Source organism: Pantherophis guttatus, chromosome 2 (genome assembly GCF_059756535.1).
Source record: "Pantherophis guttatus breed Tessera chromosome 2, ASM5975653v1, whole genome shotgun sequence".
Classification (NCBI taxonomy): domain Eukaryota; kingdom Metazoa; phylum Chordata; class Lepidosauria; order Squamata; family Colubridae; genus Pantherophis; species Pantherophis guttatus.
The window spans coordinates 279,697,047-279,715,459 of NC_142064.1; the positions used below are offsets into that span (position 1 = coordinate 279,697,047).

Genomic DNA, 18,413 nt, shown 5'->3' on the forward strand with positions numbered 1-18,413 from the left:
TTTCACCACAATATACAATTAAACATCCTCTAATCATATAGCTTTCCCCATATATTGCTCAAAGCCACAACTTAGTCATTTCTACTTTCACCACCATATACCATTAAAAATATTTCAATTATTACAGTTTAAATTTATTCATGTTTCTAAAAACTTATCATTATCTAAATTTCAAAAATGCAAATAAAAATATTCCAATTATTATTCATTTCATTTTTATAATCGTATGATTTCCCATTTCTTACTACAATTCATATTTCAATTCTAAGTATATTTAGGATATTTCTCTTTCATTTCTTTCTTTTTCTCCCTTTTCATTTTTATTTTTGCCTTTTTCTTTCACCTTTTTTTCTTTTGCGCTTTAAAATCTTCAACTCTCCTATTTTGCCCTATATTTCCCATTGTTTCCCATCTCTTTTCTCCTTTTCTTATTTCCCCTCTGTTTATCCCAGTGTGATCATTTTGTATTTCAAAATCCTGGACTCTTCTATTTTGCCCTAATTCCCCGACTGTCTCGCCGCAATGCTTCCAGTCGAAAATCTGGAGCTGGAGTGGGTGGGTGGCTACAGGAGGTTTGTCATCAGGTCTCTTAGTTTGCCTGCAGCCCACGTGGCATGTTAGGATCACCTGCCTTCTGCCCCATGCCTCTGTCTGCTGCTGGTGCCGCCGTGCAAAGACGAGCCACAGAGTGCACTGACCAAGGGACAGGCAGGATGCAGCAGCTGCCAGATAACGTTGGGCCCACTTGCCGCCTCTTCTGCGTATGCCAGGGGGTGCAAAGTGAACAGCTGAGCTGATTAACCTGAAATCATGTCCCCCCCCCACAAAAAAAAGACCTAGGGTTTATTTTGGAGCCCAAAAAATATAAGCAAGTTTTATTTGTGGGAAAACTTGGTATCCAAAAGTTAGTTCCGAATTATAAAAGGAAATTCTTATTTTTAATGGATCAAAAAAGTCTACTGCTTTGGAACCCCTTTTCCATACACTATGCATTTTTACAGATTCTCCTGGGCATGAAGCAAATTTTGAGAATCAACACAAACCAATTAGCATCGTCTTTTCCTGCTGTGCACCTTCTTATGTCGATTAAATTCACCAGAGCTTATTAATTTCCTTCCACACTCCACACACTCATACGGCTTCTCCCCCGTGTGGATTCTCTTATGGAGTGTAAAATAACTCCTATCTTTGAAAGCCTTTCCACACTCAATGCATTTAAAGGGCTTCTCCCCTGTGTGGATTCTTTTATGACATGTAAGATTCCTTCCGTCTTTGAAACTCTTTCCACACTCAATGCATTTAAACGGCTTCTCCCCTGTGTGGATCCTCATGTGGGAGGTAAGAGTGCCACTCTCATTACAACATTTTCCACACTCCAGGCATTTATAGGGTTTCTCCCCTGAGTGAAGCCTTCTATGGTTCTTGAGTGAATGTCTTTGACTAAAGCTTTTTCCGCACTCATGACATGTATATGGTTTCTCCCCAGTGTGGATCCTCTTGTGGCTACGAAGGCTACTGCTTATTCTGAAACTCATGCCACACTCCGTGCACTTATATGGTTTTTCCCCTGTGTGAATCCTTTTATGGATTGTCAGTTTTCCAGACTCAATGAAGCTTTTTCCACACTCCTGGCACTGATATGGTTTCTCCCCAGTGTGGGTTCTGCTATGTAGGATATAGCTTCCTTTTGCATTGAAGCTCTTTCCACATGTATGGCATTCATATGGTTTCTCCCCAGTGTGGAGCCTTTTGTGGCAAGTGAGGGATGTCAATTCAGTGAAGCATTTGCCACATTCGATGCACTTATAAGGCTTTTCACCCGTGTGGGTCCTTTTATGGGTATTAAGGTTACTTTTTTGATTGAAGCACTTCCCACACTCGGTGCATCGATGTGGTTTCTCTCCACTGTGGACACTTCTATGGGATGTTAAGTGGCTGGATTTACGGAAGCTCTTTCCACACTGCAGGCATTTGTACGGTTTCTCCCCTGTGTGGGTCCGTTCATGGGCATGAAGGCCACTAGAATTGATAAAGCGCTTTCCACACTGCAGGCACTGAAAGGGCTTCTCTCCCGTGTGGATTCGGTGATGGACCATAAGATGTGAAGAGCAACTGAAGCGCTTTCCACACTCCATGCATTGAAGTGGTTTTTCCCCCGTGTGGGTCCTCTCGTGTGACTTAAGATGAACTTTTTGACTGAAGCTCTTTCCACACAGCAGGCATTGATAAGGTTTCTCTCCTTTATGCATCCTATTATGTTTAGTTAGCGTATCACGTCTATTGAAGCTTTTTCCACACTCTAAACATTCATAGGGTTTCTCCTCTGTGTGAATCCTATTATGGCAAGTAAGGGAATCGGTGGTCCTGAAGCATTTTCCACACTCTGTGCATTTATACGGCTTCTCTCCAGTGTGGATCCTCTTATGAGAATTGAAATTGCCTTTTTGGGTGAAACTCTTCCCACACACTGTGCAATGATACGGCTTTTCCCCTGTATGGATCCTATTATGGTAAGTGAGGTGACTTGCAGAGCAGAAGCTCTTCCCACATTCCAGGCATTTACATGTTTTATTTCCAGTGCGGCTTTTTTTCCGGGAATTTGGTTTCTTGCTCCAAGTAAGCCTCGTTCTACCCTTCCTGCATTTATGCAACTTCTCTTCTCTGTGGATGCTTTGATGGGAAGTAAGGGAGGTGCTGTCTCTGAAGGTCTTTCCACAGGTGATGCATTGATGCTGCTGCTTCTCTTCGTGGACCCTCTTATGTGAATTAAGATGATTTTTCTGCCTGAAGGTCCTTCCACAATCCAGACATTTGTGTGGATCCTCTGCTTTGTGAATTTTTTTATGTGTTGCAAGGGAGCGGCTTGTATCGAAGCTTTCTGCACACTCCGTACATTTGTACATTTCCCCTCCTTCTTGTATGCTTTCATGTAAAGGAGGAGGAAGGGTCCCTCTGGAGTGTTGCCTGCTTTCATCTTGTTTCTCTCCAGCAGGGATTTCACAACAGTCACATAATCCAGATTCATCTCGAAGGGTTTTCCCACACCTTGAACACTCTCCTTTTTCTTGGCAATCATATGTGTCCAATAAGACATTGGGATCTGGACGAGGGAAACCAGAACAATTCTCCAGCTCCCCCGTTAACTGCTTTTCCTCAGAACTTTGCTTTCCATGCATCTTTTCTACATCTTCTTTTTTGTCTTTTGGCAAAGGTGCTTCTGCCTCTTGGCCAGAATCCTTCATCTCCCATTTGTCACCTGCTTGCAACAGAAAAAGAGAAAAGTTAGGACAAACTTAGGCGTGAAGCACCATTGCTGTATTAGAACAGTATAAATATTCTTCCAAACTCTCATTTGTCCAAAACATGATGCTATGCTTGTTATTAAGTTGATATAAGATTTGACCTTTGGCTCCTAAATGTAAATATCTCAACAGAATCTCTTACCTAAGGAGGCCATGTTCCTCTTGGTTTCCAGCATGACCTCTTGGTACAGGGCTTTTTGCTCAGAGTCCAGCAGGGCCCACTCCTCCACGGAGAAAAACACAGCTACATCCTCAACCGATACCAAATCCTGACACAGGGAGAGGAGAGAAACCACAACGTTAGGATATTGAATTTAGAATCTGAAACAGTAAAGTGTACAAATAGGCCGGAACACAATTGTAACTGATTAGTTAGAGAGTGCTGACTCATGCATGATGCAATCTACGCTATGATTGGTTGCTGTAAGTATAAGGGGGCGTTTCCCTTTTTTCCCTCCTTTTTTCCTTCTGTGTGTTCTGTATGATGTTTTAGATTTACCTCATGATGTTCCTGACTATCTTATGTTCTTCCTTTTCTGGATGATGACAAAGACTGCGGTAAATTTGTAGGTTAAACATATTTATATTTCTATAAAATCTACAAGTCTGTGTCAGTGTCTCTGACTTTATCTGGACAGCTGCTGGGCAATTTCATGACCGAACATCTTCCCTGGAGAACCTTTCCGAAAACATAAAGTGCCTCTGGCTAGAGATACATCTAGTTAATGTTTTACTGGTTTGTCCGATGCCGGAGGAGCAGCAACCACATATTCATTTGTTTTCCATTGATGGGCTTGACCTTGGATATGTTGACTGAATCCAACATTGGGTTAATTGTACCCAGTGTGGTGAGCCAATAAATCCTTCCAAATCAAGTGGGTTCACCATTTAATTTCTGTGCAAAAGTCAAGCTTGAACTTTACTTTTTACTTTAGGCTCTCATGGTCAACACTTTTTAAAAATCCTTAGTAAAGACCACATCTGGAATACCGAGTTCAGTTTTGGTCACAACATTACCAAAAAGATGGGGAGACTTTGGAAAAAGTGCAAAGAGCTACTAAGAATTAAAGGTCTTGAGACTAAAATATATGAAAAACGATTGCAGGAACTATATATGGCTAGTCTGGAGAAAAGAAGGACTAGGGGAGACATGATAGCCGTGTTCCAGTATTTGTGGGGCTGCCGCAAACAAGAAGTGCTCAACTTATTTTCCAAAGCACCAGAAAGCAGGACAAGAAACAATGGATGGAAACTAATCAAGGAGAAAGGCAACCTGGAATTAAGGAGAAACTTCCTGGCAGTGAGAACAATTGACTAATGGAACGGTTTGCCTTCAGAAGTTGTGGGCTGGAGGTTTTTAAGGACAGACTGGACACCCACTTGTCTGAAATGGTATAGGGTCTCCTGCTTGAAACAGGGGGATAGACTAGAAGATCTCTAAGATCCCTTCCAATTGTGTTATTCTGTTATTGCGAGATTGGCACATCTGGGGAGGGGAGGGAAGAATCCTCCTACCTGCCTTGGAAGCTCAACCGTTGTTAATTCTCCACTATAAAGACCTGAGGTTCCGGGAGATGAAGACGAGGCCACGAGAGTGTCTAGGAGTGAAAAAAAAACAGCAAGGGAATAATTTGCTATCAAACATCCTAATGATATTCCTGAGCAGCCAGAGCAGAAGGCTGATTTTAGCCTATTTCTAGGCTAACTAGGGAACCCCTTTATGTGAGTCCCTTGCAGCCACACCAACAATACATAGAAGCTCACCCTGGGTGAGAAGAAAACTGAAAGGGGTGGAAGGACCAAGGATTGGATTCAGAGGAAGATTATCTCAGCCATGAATGTATGTATTCAAGTACCAAAGAGCTGGACTCTGGAGGCCTCAAGCAGATCCTCCCATTTCCAGGGAGTTGTGCTGAGTTGTTAGTCAGGAGTACTAGATCTGGCCTGGCACCAACAAAGAGACAGAGTCCAAATTGTCTCTCACGTATACAGGTAGTCCTCGAATTACAGCCATTCATTTAGTGACCCTTCAAAGTTACCAGGACACTGAAAAACGTGACTCCTGGCAGCTTTTCACAGGACCTTTGCAGCATCCCCATTTCTTTCATGCTTTTATATTTCAGTGACATCAGCAGGAAATACAGTTGTTTGATTGACAGGAGATACAGTAAGGAAAGTGCCAAAGAAGCCATGCCGACATCCTGTAGCCTTAAGGATTTTTAGCAAGACAGTTGTGGTTTCTCTCTCACCTTCCCCAGATATGGGACCCAGGTCTTTATTTCAGCCATTTCAAGGTACGAATCTTGATCCCCAGAATCCTGACTAAGGTCACTGGAGGCTTTTAAGAAGAGACTGGACAGCCAATTGTCTGAAATGGTATAGACTCCTCCTCCTCAAACAGGGGGTTGGACTAGAAGACCTCCAAGGTCCCTCCCAACTCTATGTATGTTATTCTATGTTTATATAATGTCCACCTTCCTTATCAGATGATAGAAACTCTTTTCAAAGCTGGGACTTGCCCTTTGGAATACCCCACTGTAAAAGAGGAAAATTAGGGCCCTTTTATTGCTGGTGGACTTCAACTCCCAGAATTCCTGACACAGCTGGCTCGGGGATTCTGGGAGTTGAAGTCCACCAGTCCTAAAAGGGCCCTACTTCCCCACCCCTGGCCTACAGCAACCTTTCCCAATCTTGGGAGCTGTAAAATAGGTGGACTTCAACACACATGGAGAATTCTGGGAGCAGAAATCCACACGCCACAAAGTTGCCAAGGCTGAGAAACAGTGGCCCACAGGAGAAGGCCGATAAATGCACCCAAGACTCTAAAAACCCAGTTAAATTGAAGAATGGAAAGGAACTGAAGGGATGAAAGAAAAGAGGGCGAAGAGATTAAAGGGCCTCAGGAGGAGCCTTTCCCCGATGCTCCCTCCGGAGGCGGCTCCTCTCGACACAAGGGCTCCTGGGAGGGATCGCCCCCTTTTCTCCCCGCCGCTTCCGCAGCCCTCGAACTCCCAGCCTCCCGGATCTGAAGCGGCCCCAGAGAAAAGGAAAAGGAGGGGAAACGACCAGGAATAATAATAGTAATAATAATCATCATCTCCCCCAGGAGAAAGTGGGGACTGCAGGAGGATCTTAGCAGCGCCCCAAGAAGCTGCACTGAAGGGTCTCCTGTCCGAGCATTTCCCCAGGTGGGAAGAAGGAAGGAAGGGAGGGAGGAAGGAGCTTCTCACCTGGCGCTCCATAGGGAAGAGGCGGCTCTCTTCCTCGCCCGGACTCCGCTCCCCAAGAGAGGCGCCCAGGATCGCCGCCGGACTCGCACCTGGATCCCCCTCCCCGGAACGACCCCAGCCAGGAGTCTGCACAGAACCAGACAGGAAGCCCTTGTAGCTCCTCCCCTCTCCGTCCAGCTCCTCCCCTTCTCTAAAGGCCTGAGAGCGCCGCCCACTCGGGGTGCCCCTGCTTGCCCCCCCCACCCCTCCCCCGCTCCCCCGTGGGATGGTCAGCTGGAGGGCGAGTCCATTGCTTCTTTGCCCCAGGGAGAGAAAGGGGGAGAGGGGGAGGGGAGGAAGCCCAGGATGGGAGGAGGGAAGGGAAAGGGATGCGGAGCAGCAAAGTTACACATTACAAATTTGTTGCCGTAATTCGAGGATCGGACTCAATAAAGAATTCAGAGTTGTAGTATTCAAACAAAGTATTATTTATTCACAGAAGGCATTCTATATTCACAGAGTGATTGCGGATAGAAGCGAGGAGGAGGAGTGTGCATCTCCTGTTATACCAGGGAGGCGGGATTAGGGAGGAGGAGTGGTTAGTGAGAAATACATTATGAAAAGAAGAATAAATTAACCCTTGGTACTCCATGAGCATATCTCTCTTTCATTCGAGAATAAGGCATAGGGACTCTAACATAAATATAATATTCTCAAAAGGAAAAGTAACTCTAGAGAAAAACAAAATAAACATAGGTAATATAATCACCAAAGGAGATTTACCTTATTTGATCACAGAGGAAAGATGGCTACACAACATTGATTCAAACATTGAAAATGACACTAACAGAGAAAATGAAAATGATACAGATAGTGACAATGAGGAACATGAACCAGAACATAATGATAGAACTATATCTGTCAGCAATACACACACTAACAAAAGACCAATAATTGGAAAACCAATTCATGATGAATGTGCACATATATTACACAGAAAATTAGGACATGCCAGTTTTCCTGTAATACAAAAAATGATTGAACATGCTGAAGGTGTTAAAATAAAAGACTGTAAAAATTACTTGGAATGTTCAGTATGTAAGTCCTCAAAACTCAGAATCAAGCCCAGACCAAAAAAGGCAACAAGATCATCAAATCATATTTTTGACCTAGTACATATGGACCTAGTTGGCCCACTAACTCCATCAATTACATACAAAAAACGATATTTTCTTACCATTGTAGACGACTACAGCCGTTATGGCTTTGTCTATACCTTAAGACACAAAGATGAAACATTTCAAAAATTCAAAGAATTTTATAAACGTGTAGAAACACAACACAACACAAAAATAAGACAGATCATGACAGACAGAGGATCTGAGTTTATGTCAAAGGAATTCTCCCAATGGTTAAAAGCAAAAGGGATGTTACATTTCACTTCTAGTCCTTTCTCTGCTTTTCAAATGGAGTGGCAGAACAAAAAAACTCGACACTACAAACCATGATTAGATGTACATTAGAGGATGCTGGTTTAGGCAAACATTTCTGGTCAGAAGCATTATTATATTCCAATTGTACACTTAACAGAATTTGGTCTAGTGTCATAAATAAAACTCCATACGAATTAATGTACAGTAAAAAACCCAAGATAGCCCACATGCATGTATTTGGAGTCACAGCAGATGTACATATACCGAAACAATTGAGACGTAAAGGAGATAATGTATCTAGGAGGCTCAGATTCATGGGTTATGAAACAGGTACAAAAGGATATAGATTTATTGACAATAATAACAAATTCATAATTTCTAGGACAGCCGTATTTCATGAACAGGCCAATTGGTCTAAGATACATCTTAATGAGGTACTCCCAATAACAAGATCAGATATTAAAACACAAGATAAAACAAAAGGGGAAAGACAAAACTGCAGTACACAAACGAGCGACACCAAAATATGGATGGGAAATTGCCCCAAAATCAAAACAGATTCATTAACACAAAAGGAAGCAAGATATTTACATGATAACAACAGTAGACCAGAAAGAACAATTAGATGCAATAGGAATAAAGTACCAGAAAGATATAAGGATTACATAATGCATATAAATAATGATACATCAACACCTAATACATATGAAGATGTATTAAAACTACCCACAGAAGAAAAAGAGAAATGGGAATTGGCCATGGCCAAAGAAATGGACAGTTTACGAGAACTCAAAGTATTCACTCCAACACCAGTCCCAAAAGATAAGACAATTATAGGCACTAGGTGGATATTTAAAATTAAGAACTTAGAAGGGGGTAACACATTATATAAAGCAAGACTAGTTGCACAGGGCTTTGCCCAAAGATACCCTGAGGATTATACAGACACATATTCTCCCACTGTAAGAACTGAAAGTGTTAAGACAGCTTTAGTAACAGCCTCAGCCCTTAATCTTGAAGTCTTTCAATACGATATACAAACTGCATATCTACATGCAAAACTCGATAAAGAAATATATGTAAGAGCTCCCCATTGTCAAAACACAAATAGAAATGAAACATGGTTACTAAACAAAAGTTTGTATGGATTGAAGCAATCCGGCAAGCGCTGGTATGAATGCTTGGTCAATGTACTCAAAACTATGAATTTCAATGCTACAACTGCAGACAATTGTTTTTTTGTTAGGAGAGAAGGTGAATCATTAGAATTTGTGTTAATCTATGTGGATGATATTTTGTATATTGGCAAACATAAAGATAAGAGAGATATATTTGTATCAAAATTAGGAGAACATTTTTCGTTAAAGTCATTGGGGAAAGTAAATAAATATCTTGGAGTACAGATAAGTAAAACTAAAAAAGGATTTAGATTGTCTCAGAAAGATAAATTTATAGAACTCTTGAACAGATGCAATATGAATGATGCAAAGCCTCGTGATACTCCAATGCAGGTTGATTTTCTAAAGAATATGAATGAATTATCTCCTGAGTTTAATGACAATACACTTTACAGATCAGTTATCGGTTCCCTCTTATATATTGCCAATTGGACCAGACCTGATATTGCCCTTAATTTACTTTCTAGATATGTCAGTAAACCCTTAATTTATCATTGGGAAGCAATTAAAAGAGTGTTAAGATACTTGAAACACAGCTTAGATTATTGCTTATTATTAGAGCCCAACGATGTCAAAGAGCCTATTCTCACCTGTTACGCCGATGCTGACTGGGCAGGCGACACTAAGACCAGGAAGAGCACTTCCGGCTATGTATTCTTTCTTAACAACTGCCCAGTCTACTGGTATACTGGAAAACAGGATTTAGTAGCCACATCAACCACTGAAGCAGAATATATTTGCTTGTCAAAAGCTTCTAATAATCTCATCTGGTTCAATGATTTATTAACTGATGTTTGGAAGAGTCCTTTGCAACCATTCACTATACATGAAGATAACAAAGCTGCAATAGAGATATCTAGAGCAGATGCTATTGGTCAAAGATCCAGGCATATAGATATCAAATACAAACATGTAAGACAATTGTCTCAAAATGGATTCATCAAAGCTATTCATTGTGACACTACAGAACAAATAGCTGACATATCGACTAAACCTTTACAATCAAAACAACATAAATATCTAACTTCAAAATTATATGTTCTATATTGTTCTGACTCTGAATGTAATTATTGCTGTATGTCGAATCGGCATTTAGAGGGGGATTTGTCACGGATAAATGCCTTATTCTCGAATGAAAGAGATATATGCTCATGGAGTACCAAGGGTTAATTTATTCTTCTTTTCATAATGTATTTCTCACTAACCACTCCTCCTCCCTAATCCCGCCTCCCTGGTATAAAAGGAGATGCACACTCCTCCTCCTTGCTTCTATCTGCAATCACTCTGTAAATATAGAATGCCTTCTGTGAATAAATAATACTTTGTTTGAATACTACAACTCTGAATTCTTTATTGAGTCCGATCCTCGAATTACGGCAACAGAAAAAGACACTGGAAACATGGAGACTGCTTGGAAGGATGGTTTAATGGTGGACAGGATCACATGGTTTGAGTTCCTGAACAGAAAAGGGGCTGAGAGTCAGCGAGTCCCCGGGTTTATGCCCTGGTTTTGAACTTCCTGGGGCCCAGAAAGAGTATCCTGATTGGTTGTCAGACTCCCAGGGGGTGGGGGTCTTAGCTAGCCTTGCTGGTTGATGTAATCTTACCAGGTGCCTTGTGGTGAGTTTCTGCTGCTAGATGGGCCCTATAGTTTTAGTTTCTGTGCTAGATGGGCCCTATTGTGTTGCAGATTTTGGCCCATTTACAAAGTTGTGGGGGGGGGGTGGAGGCAGGAAGCTGCTTGTCTTTTAAAACATGTTTCTCCATTTCTCATCCAGGGAAATCTAATATTCTGCCTTTTTAATATTTCCTAAAATATTTCATTCTTCCAGGAAAGGGGTGGGTGCTAACTTCCTACAGTTAGATAGGGCCCAGTGTTCAAGTCTGTCTGCATCCATCTGGATCTTGAGCCTATAGAGTGTTAGTTCTTCCTGCCAGCTTAGTATCATCTGCATATTTGGTAAGTTCCCCTTCTATTACTGGCCTAACTACCTATTAGTACTTGCCTAAAATGGAACCTTGTGGTATCTCACCGCTTACTTCCCTTCATATACTTAGACCCATTAAGGACTACTCGTTAAGTATGGTTTGTCAGCCAGTTGCAAATCCGTCTGGTGATGATGCTATCTATCCCACTTTTTTCTTACTTGCCAAGAAGTTGGTTGTGGTCTACTTTGTCCAATGCCTGGCTGAAGTCTTAAGTATATTATGTCCACAGTATTTCGCTGGTCTACTAATTTAGTCACTATGTTCAAGAATGGAATAAGATTGGTTTGGCATGATCTGTTTTTAACAAACCCGTGCTGACTGCTAGTTATTACTAGCTAGAAAGGTTGACATTCAAACGTGAGTTTACATACCCTTTCTGACTTTTGATCTAAAACTGGTTTTTGGTGATGTTTAATCCTGTGCTTATTGATGAGATAATTTTCCCTATTCAGCTTTGTTTGGAAGGGAAAATGTTAATCTCTGTTCCTGAAAAAAAGCAGCTTCAGAAATCTGGCTAGTTCCTGCATCTATTTGTTCTGGTAATTGGTTTAATAAACAACTACTGTATTTGCTCTTTTGCTACATTTTAATTGCTTTCTTTGTAGTTAGGCTTATCTTTTTTTGTCTGTAAAGGGGGTCTTCTTTCACTGCTTTAGTGGTTCTTGGCACTGTCCTTTTGGGGTGTACTTCCAAGAGGGAGGATGCAAGATTGACACTGATTTTTTTACTGCTTTTCTGGGGGGCATGTGATCTTTCCTTAAATCTGGATTATTTCCTTAGGATATTTTATGAGGTGAGACCAGCTGTATATTTAAGTGGTGCAAATGGATCTAAGGATTGCTTCTCCTGGGTGTGCTCTTTCTGGAGAGCTTAAATGTTGTCTCTGCTAAAAGGTTTCACTTTATGAGCAAGAGTTGGTTGCTGATAGTTACCATTGTAGTTTAACTATTTTAATTCCTCAAGGTGCTCTGGCACCCTGCCTGATTTGTAACTCCAGCTTGTAGATATTTCTAATCTAATGATTGGTATTTAAGGCAGCTTTTTGCAAGCAAAGAAGCTTTTTGTACTTTTGAACAGGTAATCCTTGATTTACAACAGTTCATTTAGTGACCATTCAAAGTTACAATGGCACTGAAAAAAGTGACTTATGACAGCTTTTCACACTTACGACTATTGCAGCATCCCCATGATCACGAGAGGCCAGGCGAGGAGAAGCGCACATGAAGCACCGCAGTTGTGAAATGAGTGACAGAATGCTGCAACGGGCATAAATGACTGGTCGTAAGTGTGAGGACCGGTCAAAAGTGTGAGGACTGGTCAGAAATCAATTTTTTCAGCCCTCGGAGTAGTCCCTATACACATAGCCATGGCCCACCCAGTCACATGACCTCCAAGCCACGCCCACAAAATAAGCCACACCCACAATGGTGTCCCTATATGTGCATAGGAACTACTCAGAGGGCTGGAAAAGTGATTTTTGACCGGTCCTCGCACTTACGACTGTCCTCACATTTTACGTTTTTGTACCCTATCTTGTCACTGTGGTGAAGAACTGAAGTTGTGAAACAAGTGACACAGTCATTAAGAATGCTGCAATGGGCATAAATGTGAGGATGGTCGTAAGTTTGAGGAACGGTCAAAAGCGTGATGACCAGTCATAATTTACTTTAATACCAAGCATAGCACCATCTTTGGAACAAATGGGATTTGGGAGGAAATTTGATATTGTTCAAACACAGTAACGGCGCTTGATCCCTTTTGCACTTATGTTTGTGTTAACTTTTTTGTGTGTGTTGCAAGCAGGTGACGGATGGGAGATGGAGGATTCTGGCCAAGAGGCAGCAGCACCTTTGCCAAAAGACAAAAAAGAAGTTGCAGAAAAAATATATGGAAAGCAAAGTTCTGAGGAAAGCCAGTTAACGGGGGAGCTGGAGAATTGCTCTGGTTTCCCTTGTCCAGATCCCAATGTCTTATTGGACGGAGATGATTGCCAAGAAAAAGGAGAGTGTTCAAGGTGTGGGAAAACACTCCGAGATGAATCTGGATTATGTGAGTGTTGCGAAAGCCCTGCTGGAGAGAAAGAAGATGAAAGCAGGCAACGCTCCAGAGGGACCCTTCCTCCTGCTTTACATGAAAGCATACAAGGAGGGAAATCATACAAATGTACGGAGTGTGCAGAAAGCTTCGATACAAGCCGCTCCCTTGCATCACATAAAAAAATTCACAAAGCAGAGGATCCACACAAATGTCTGGATTGTGGAAGGACCTTCAGGCAGAAAAACCATCTTAATTCACATAAGAAGGTCCACGAAGAGAGCAAGAAGCATCAATGCATCACCTGTGGAAAGACCTTCAGAACCAGCACCTCCCTTACTTCCCATTTTTGGCCTCCCAAACCCCCCCATTCGTCGCGTTTTTGCCCTCGAGGCGCACTCTGCAGACCTCCCAAACCCTCTGCAGGCCCTGTTTTTGTGAAAAATGGGGGCAAAAACATTTTTTTTACTTGTTTACCTCTTCGAAATCTTGGTGCGTCTTATACTCCATTGCGTCTTATAGTCTGAAACATACGGTAAATTTAAAACCTCTTAAAAAAAAAAACACTGCCCGATCAGAAGAAGACTCTCTGGGTAAAATCCAAAATGGGGTGGGGTAGAGATGTCCTTCCAGTAAGGGGTCAGCAGAATCTCTGGTGGGTATTTACTAGGGGGAGGAGGCAGCAGCAGCCACATGCTACCCATCCTTTGACGGATTGATCCATTAATTCCACGACTTTCCCCTCCCACCCTCCCCATGAGCTGAAGATTAGTCCCTGATTCTTCTTCCTCCCCCACAAAACAACCCTGTAAGGTAGGGCAGTTTGACAGAGGGCTGGTAAAAATTGTAACTTTCCAGGGGAGAACAATATCACAGCACCAAGGTGGTGGGAATGGCCAACTCTCCAGAAGATAGGCTCAAGATCCAGACAGACCTTGGGCCCTGTAAGAAGTAATCAGGCATCCCTCCCCCTCCTGGAAGAATGAAATATTTTGGGGATTAAAAGAGGCAGATTATTATATTTCACCAAAGGAGAAACATGCGCCAGCCCCAATTTCCTGCATAGTAAAATGCAGCAGAAATGATTACAGATGGAGACTTTGGGCCCATTAAGGAATCCAGGCCAATCTATTCATAAACAAAACATCTTCAGCTACCGGGTGACAGGATTAAGCAGGACAGGACAGGACATTTTAGGACATAATAGCATTAACCCACCACCATTTAGCAAAAGACACAAGCCCCTCTTCATTGTACAATCAGTTCAAACTTCAAAGTCACAGAAACCTATGAAGATCCATCCACTCATTCGCCCATTTGGTCAGCTGCCCCAGAATCACAGGTTGGTTCTGCCTATCAATAAACAGAATCTTTTTTCCCATCAGCCTCCATTTTATTTCCAGCGCCTTTCTCCCAGCTGGGAACTGAACCAGAGGAATTTTTCTTCCAACAGCCCTAATATAAATTTCCTAATAAATAAATAAATCTTTGTTCTTAACCTGCTCCGCTTGTTTATTTCTTCCCTTCATGCCCAGCACGTGCAAGATTGGATCAGATTCTTAACAAACGGGAGAGCGTGGATCGTGAAGCCCACACTCTCCATACTGTCCATTTGTGAAGAAAAGCCAAGCTTCATAGAAAAGGATGAAAACCTCAGATAAATAGCTTGCATATTTGAAAATCAGCAATTTAGAGAAGAATACAGCACCCAAAACAAAAAAAATTCTCCAATGCTGCAGGACTTCATGTGCATTAATTAAAAAAAAAAAACTATTGTACACTAGTGTTTTGAATATAAATACTGTGGGTGGGAGGGGTAGATATGGCGGGAGCAGGGGGCCATATCGTGTTAGGGGAGCGCGCACTCGCTGTTTACGAGCGATGCGTGCTCCGGCCCCCAAAGCTCCACCCGTTTTCCAGGTTGCACAGACCCTCAGGGCCCGGGCCTTCGGCTGATGCTGTGCAATACCAGGTCCGTAGTAAATAAAGCCCCCCTCATTTGTGATCTTATTCAGGAGGGGGGTGCGGACCTGGCAGGTGTTACGGAGACCTGGTTGGGCCATGAGGGGGGGGTTCCCCTCATTGAAATGTAACCTCCAGGTTTCCTCGCCTTCCATCAGCCGAGGTCACAGGGGAGGGGCGGGGGGGGGGTAGCGGTTATCATTAAGGAAGGTCTGAAACCGAGGGAGGCCACTGTCCCTCAGACGACCGGCTGTGAATCCCTCCTTGTGAAATGGGGCCATGGGGTTCAGATGGGTTTGCTGATCACGTACCTGGCACCCTGCCACGTGGCAGCAGCCCTGCCCGAGCTACTCAACGTCATCGCCGCGGTGGCGGTTGATACCCCCAGGCTTATGGTCATGGCGGATTTCAACCTACCGTCCGTGGGCGAGGCGTCTGAGGTGGCTCGGGAGTTCATGGCTTCCATGACAGCTATGGACCTGACCCAGTTAATTCATGGCCCTACCCACACGGGGGGGAAACACGCTGGATCTGGTTTTTGTCTCTGGACAGTGGTTGAGTGATCTCGAGATAGGGGATATAGTCACCGAGCCCTTGTCATGGTCTGATCACTCTCCCCTTCGTCTCAACCTTCGAACCGCTACACCCCGCCGCAGGGAGGCGGAGCCGGTAAGATGGTTCCGCCCCAGGCGCCTGATGGAACCTGACAGGTTCCAGATGGAGCTTGGGCCATTCCCTGAGGCTCTGGCACACGCCCCGACTGGAGACCTAGTGGCCGCCTGGGATAGGGCGGCCGCTGGAGCTCTGGACCGGGTCGTGCCTTTGCGGCCTCTGACCTGGCGCCGATCTCATTTAGCTCCTTGGTTTACTGAGGAGCTGAGGGAGTTGAAGCACTGGAAAAGACGCCTAGAGAGTAGTTGGAGGGCCAGCCGTTCTGAATCTGACCGGACACTGGTAAGATCTCATATTAGGAATTACCTAGTGGCGATAAAAGCAGCGAAATGTAGCTATTTTGCTGCTCTTATTGCGTCATCAGATAATCGCCCGGCCACCCTGTTTAGGGTGACCTGCTCCCTGCTCCACCAGGAAGCGCGGGAGGACCCCTTGGAGGGTAGAGCCGAGGATTTTGTTCAATATCTGTATGACAAAATCACTCAGATTCGGGAAGATCTGGACTCCGACTGGGTAGTCTCAGGGGGAGGGACTGGGGCAGGTCTTGAGAATGTTATCTGGGATGAGTTTGATCCTGTGACCCCTGAGGACATGGACAGGATTCTGGGTAGACTGAACGCGACCACTTGTTTATTGGACCCGTGTCCCTCCTGGTTAGTGCTGGCTTCTTGGGAGGTGACACTAGGCTGGTTCCAGGGGATTATAAATGCTTCGTTGGGTGAGGGTGTCTTTCCTGCCGCCTTGAAAGAGGCGGTGGTGAGGCCTCTCCTCAAGAAGCCATCCCTGGACCCGGCAATGTTGGTAAATTATCGTCCGGTCTCCAACCTTCGTTTTGTGGCGAAGGTTGTTGAGAGTGTGGTCGCGAAACAGCTCCCCCAGCACCTGGATGAAACGATGTATCTGGATCCGTTCCAGTCGGGCTTCAGGCCTGGGTACAGCACGGAAACGGGATTGGTCGCGTTGGTTGATGATCTCTGTAGGGCTCGGGACAGGGGGTGCTCCTCTGTCCTGGTCCTGTTAGATCTCTCAGCGGCTTTTGATACCATCGACCATGGCATCATGCTGCACCGGTTGGAAGAGTTAGGGGTGGGAGGCACTGTGTTGCGGTGGTTCTCCTCCTTTCTCTCTGACCGGTCGCAGTCTGTGTTGACAGGGGGACAGAGGTCGACCCCGAGGCCACTCATATGTGGGGTGCCGCAAGGGTCGGTCCTCTCGCCTCTCCTGTTCAACATTTATGTGAAGCCGCTGGGTGAGATCATCCGTGGTTTCGGGGTGGAGTACCATCAGTACGCTGACGACACCCAGCTGTACATCTCCACCCTGGATCACCCCAACGATGCTCTTGAAGTGATGTCCCGGTGCCTGGAGGCTGTGTGGATCTGGATGGGGAGGAACAGGCTCAGGCTCAACCCATCCAAGACCGAGTGGCTGTGGTTTCCGACGTCCCGATAGTCAGTTGACGCCATCTCTGACTATTGGGGGCGAATCACTGGCCCCCACGGAGAGGGCTCGCAACTTGGGTGTCCTCCTGGATTCACGGCTGTCTTTAGAAGAGCACTTGACGGCCGTGACCGGGAGGATTTTTTATCAGGTTCGCCTGATTCACCAGTTGCGTCCCTTTCTGGATCGGGACTCGTTACGCACGGTCACTCATGCCCTCGTCACCTCCCGCCTGGACTATTGTAATGCTCTCTACATGGGGCTCCCCTTGAGGAGCACCCGGAGGCTCCAATTGGCGCAGAGTGCGGCCGTGCGGGTGGTAATGGGAGCGTCATGGCGCTCCCATGTGACACCTCTCCTGCGTGAGATGCACTGGCTCCCGGTGGTCTTCCAGGTGCGCTTCAAGGTTTTGGTGACCACCTTTAAAGTGCTCCATGGCTTAGGACCTGCTTATCTACGGGACCGCCTACTACCACCAATAGCCTCCCACCGGCCAGTACGCTTTCATAGAGAGGGACTCCTCCAGGTGCCGTCAGCCAAACAATGTCGGCTGGCGACCCCTAGGGGGAGAGCCTTCTCTGTGGGGGCACCTACCGTCTGGAATGAGCTCCCCCCAGAGATTCGGAGGATCCCGGATCTGCGCAACTTCCGCCGCGCTGTGAAGACTCTTTTATTCCATCAAGCAGGCTTGGCCTAATCTCCTCCCTCTTTTAATATGTAAATTTTAATCTGTTCTTAAATTATTGGGATGTTTTAATTTGTCTGGGCCAAAATGATTTGATTTTAACTGGTTTTTTAAATTTTTTGTATTTATGTATTTTATTGTTTGGCTGTTCACCGCCCTGAGTCCTTTGGGAGTAGGGCAGTATACAAACCAAATAAACTAAACTAAACTAAACTAAACTACGGTATCTTAACACTTAAGGAGGCCATGTTCCTCTTCTTTTCCAGCATGACCTCTTGGTACAGGGCTTTTTGCTTAAAATCCAGCAGGGCCCACTCCTCCACGGAGAAAAACACAGCTACATCCTCAAATGATCCCAAATTCTGACACAGGGAGGGAAAAAAAGACAACATATTCCATGATCATTCCTAACAATGAGCACTTCAATGAATTACATGTTAGTCGTCTTCTTTTAATGAAAAACCTCCACAGCTTCCAAGTAGGGCAAATAAGCATCTTAGGATATTGAA

At 44.3% G+C, this 18,413-nt stretch overlaps 1 protein-coding gene and 1 long non-coding RNA gene across 7 annotated transcripts; one reads left to right on the plus strand and one right to left on the minus strand.

The window, feature by feature from the left end:
* Positions 1 to 317: 317 nt before the first annotated feature.
* On the minus strand, positions 318 to 6,718 carry LOC148116008 (uncharacterized). Of its 6 annotated transcripts, none has more exons than XM_087884669.1 (4): positions 6,533 to 6,693; positions 4,818 to 4,900; positions 3,445 to 3,571; positions 318 to 3,256 (listed from the first exon to the last, which is right to left on the minus strand). In XM_087884669.1, exons 3-4 carry the CDS (start codon positions 3,476 to 3,478, stop codon positions 1,047 to 1,049), a joined length of 2,244 nt encoding a protein of 747 aa, XP_087740795.1. In that variant the 5' UTR covers positions 3,479 to 3,571; positions 4,818 to 4,900; positions 6,533 to 6,693; the 3' UTR covers positions 318 to 1,046. The 6 variants fall into 6 exon arrangements, with proteins under 6 accessions (XP_087740795.1, XP_087740794.1, XP_087740793.1 ...); XM_087884668.1 differs by having other exon boundaries at positions 318 to 3,259; XM_087884667.1 differs by lacking the exon at positions 6,533 to 6,693 and adding an exon at positions 5,552 to 6,255.
* LOC148116009 (uncharacterized) lies at positions 6,143 to 14,643 on the plus strand. Its single transcript, XR_015731832.1, has 2 exons — positions 6,143 to 6,490; positions 12,915 to 14,643. It is a non-coding gene; the product is annotated as an uncharacterized LOC148116009 (long non-coding RNA).
* The last annotated feature ends 3,770 nt before the right edge of the window (positions 14,644 to 18,413 follow it).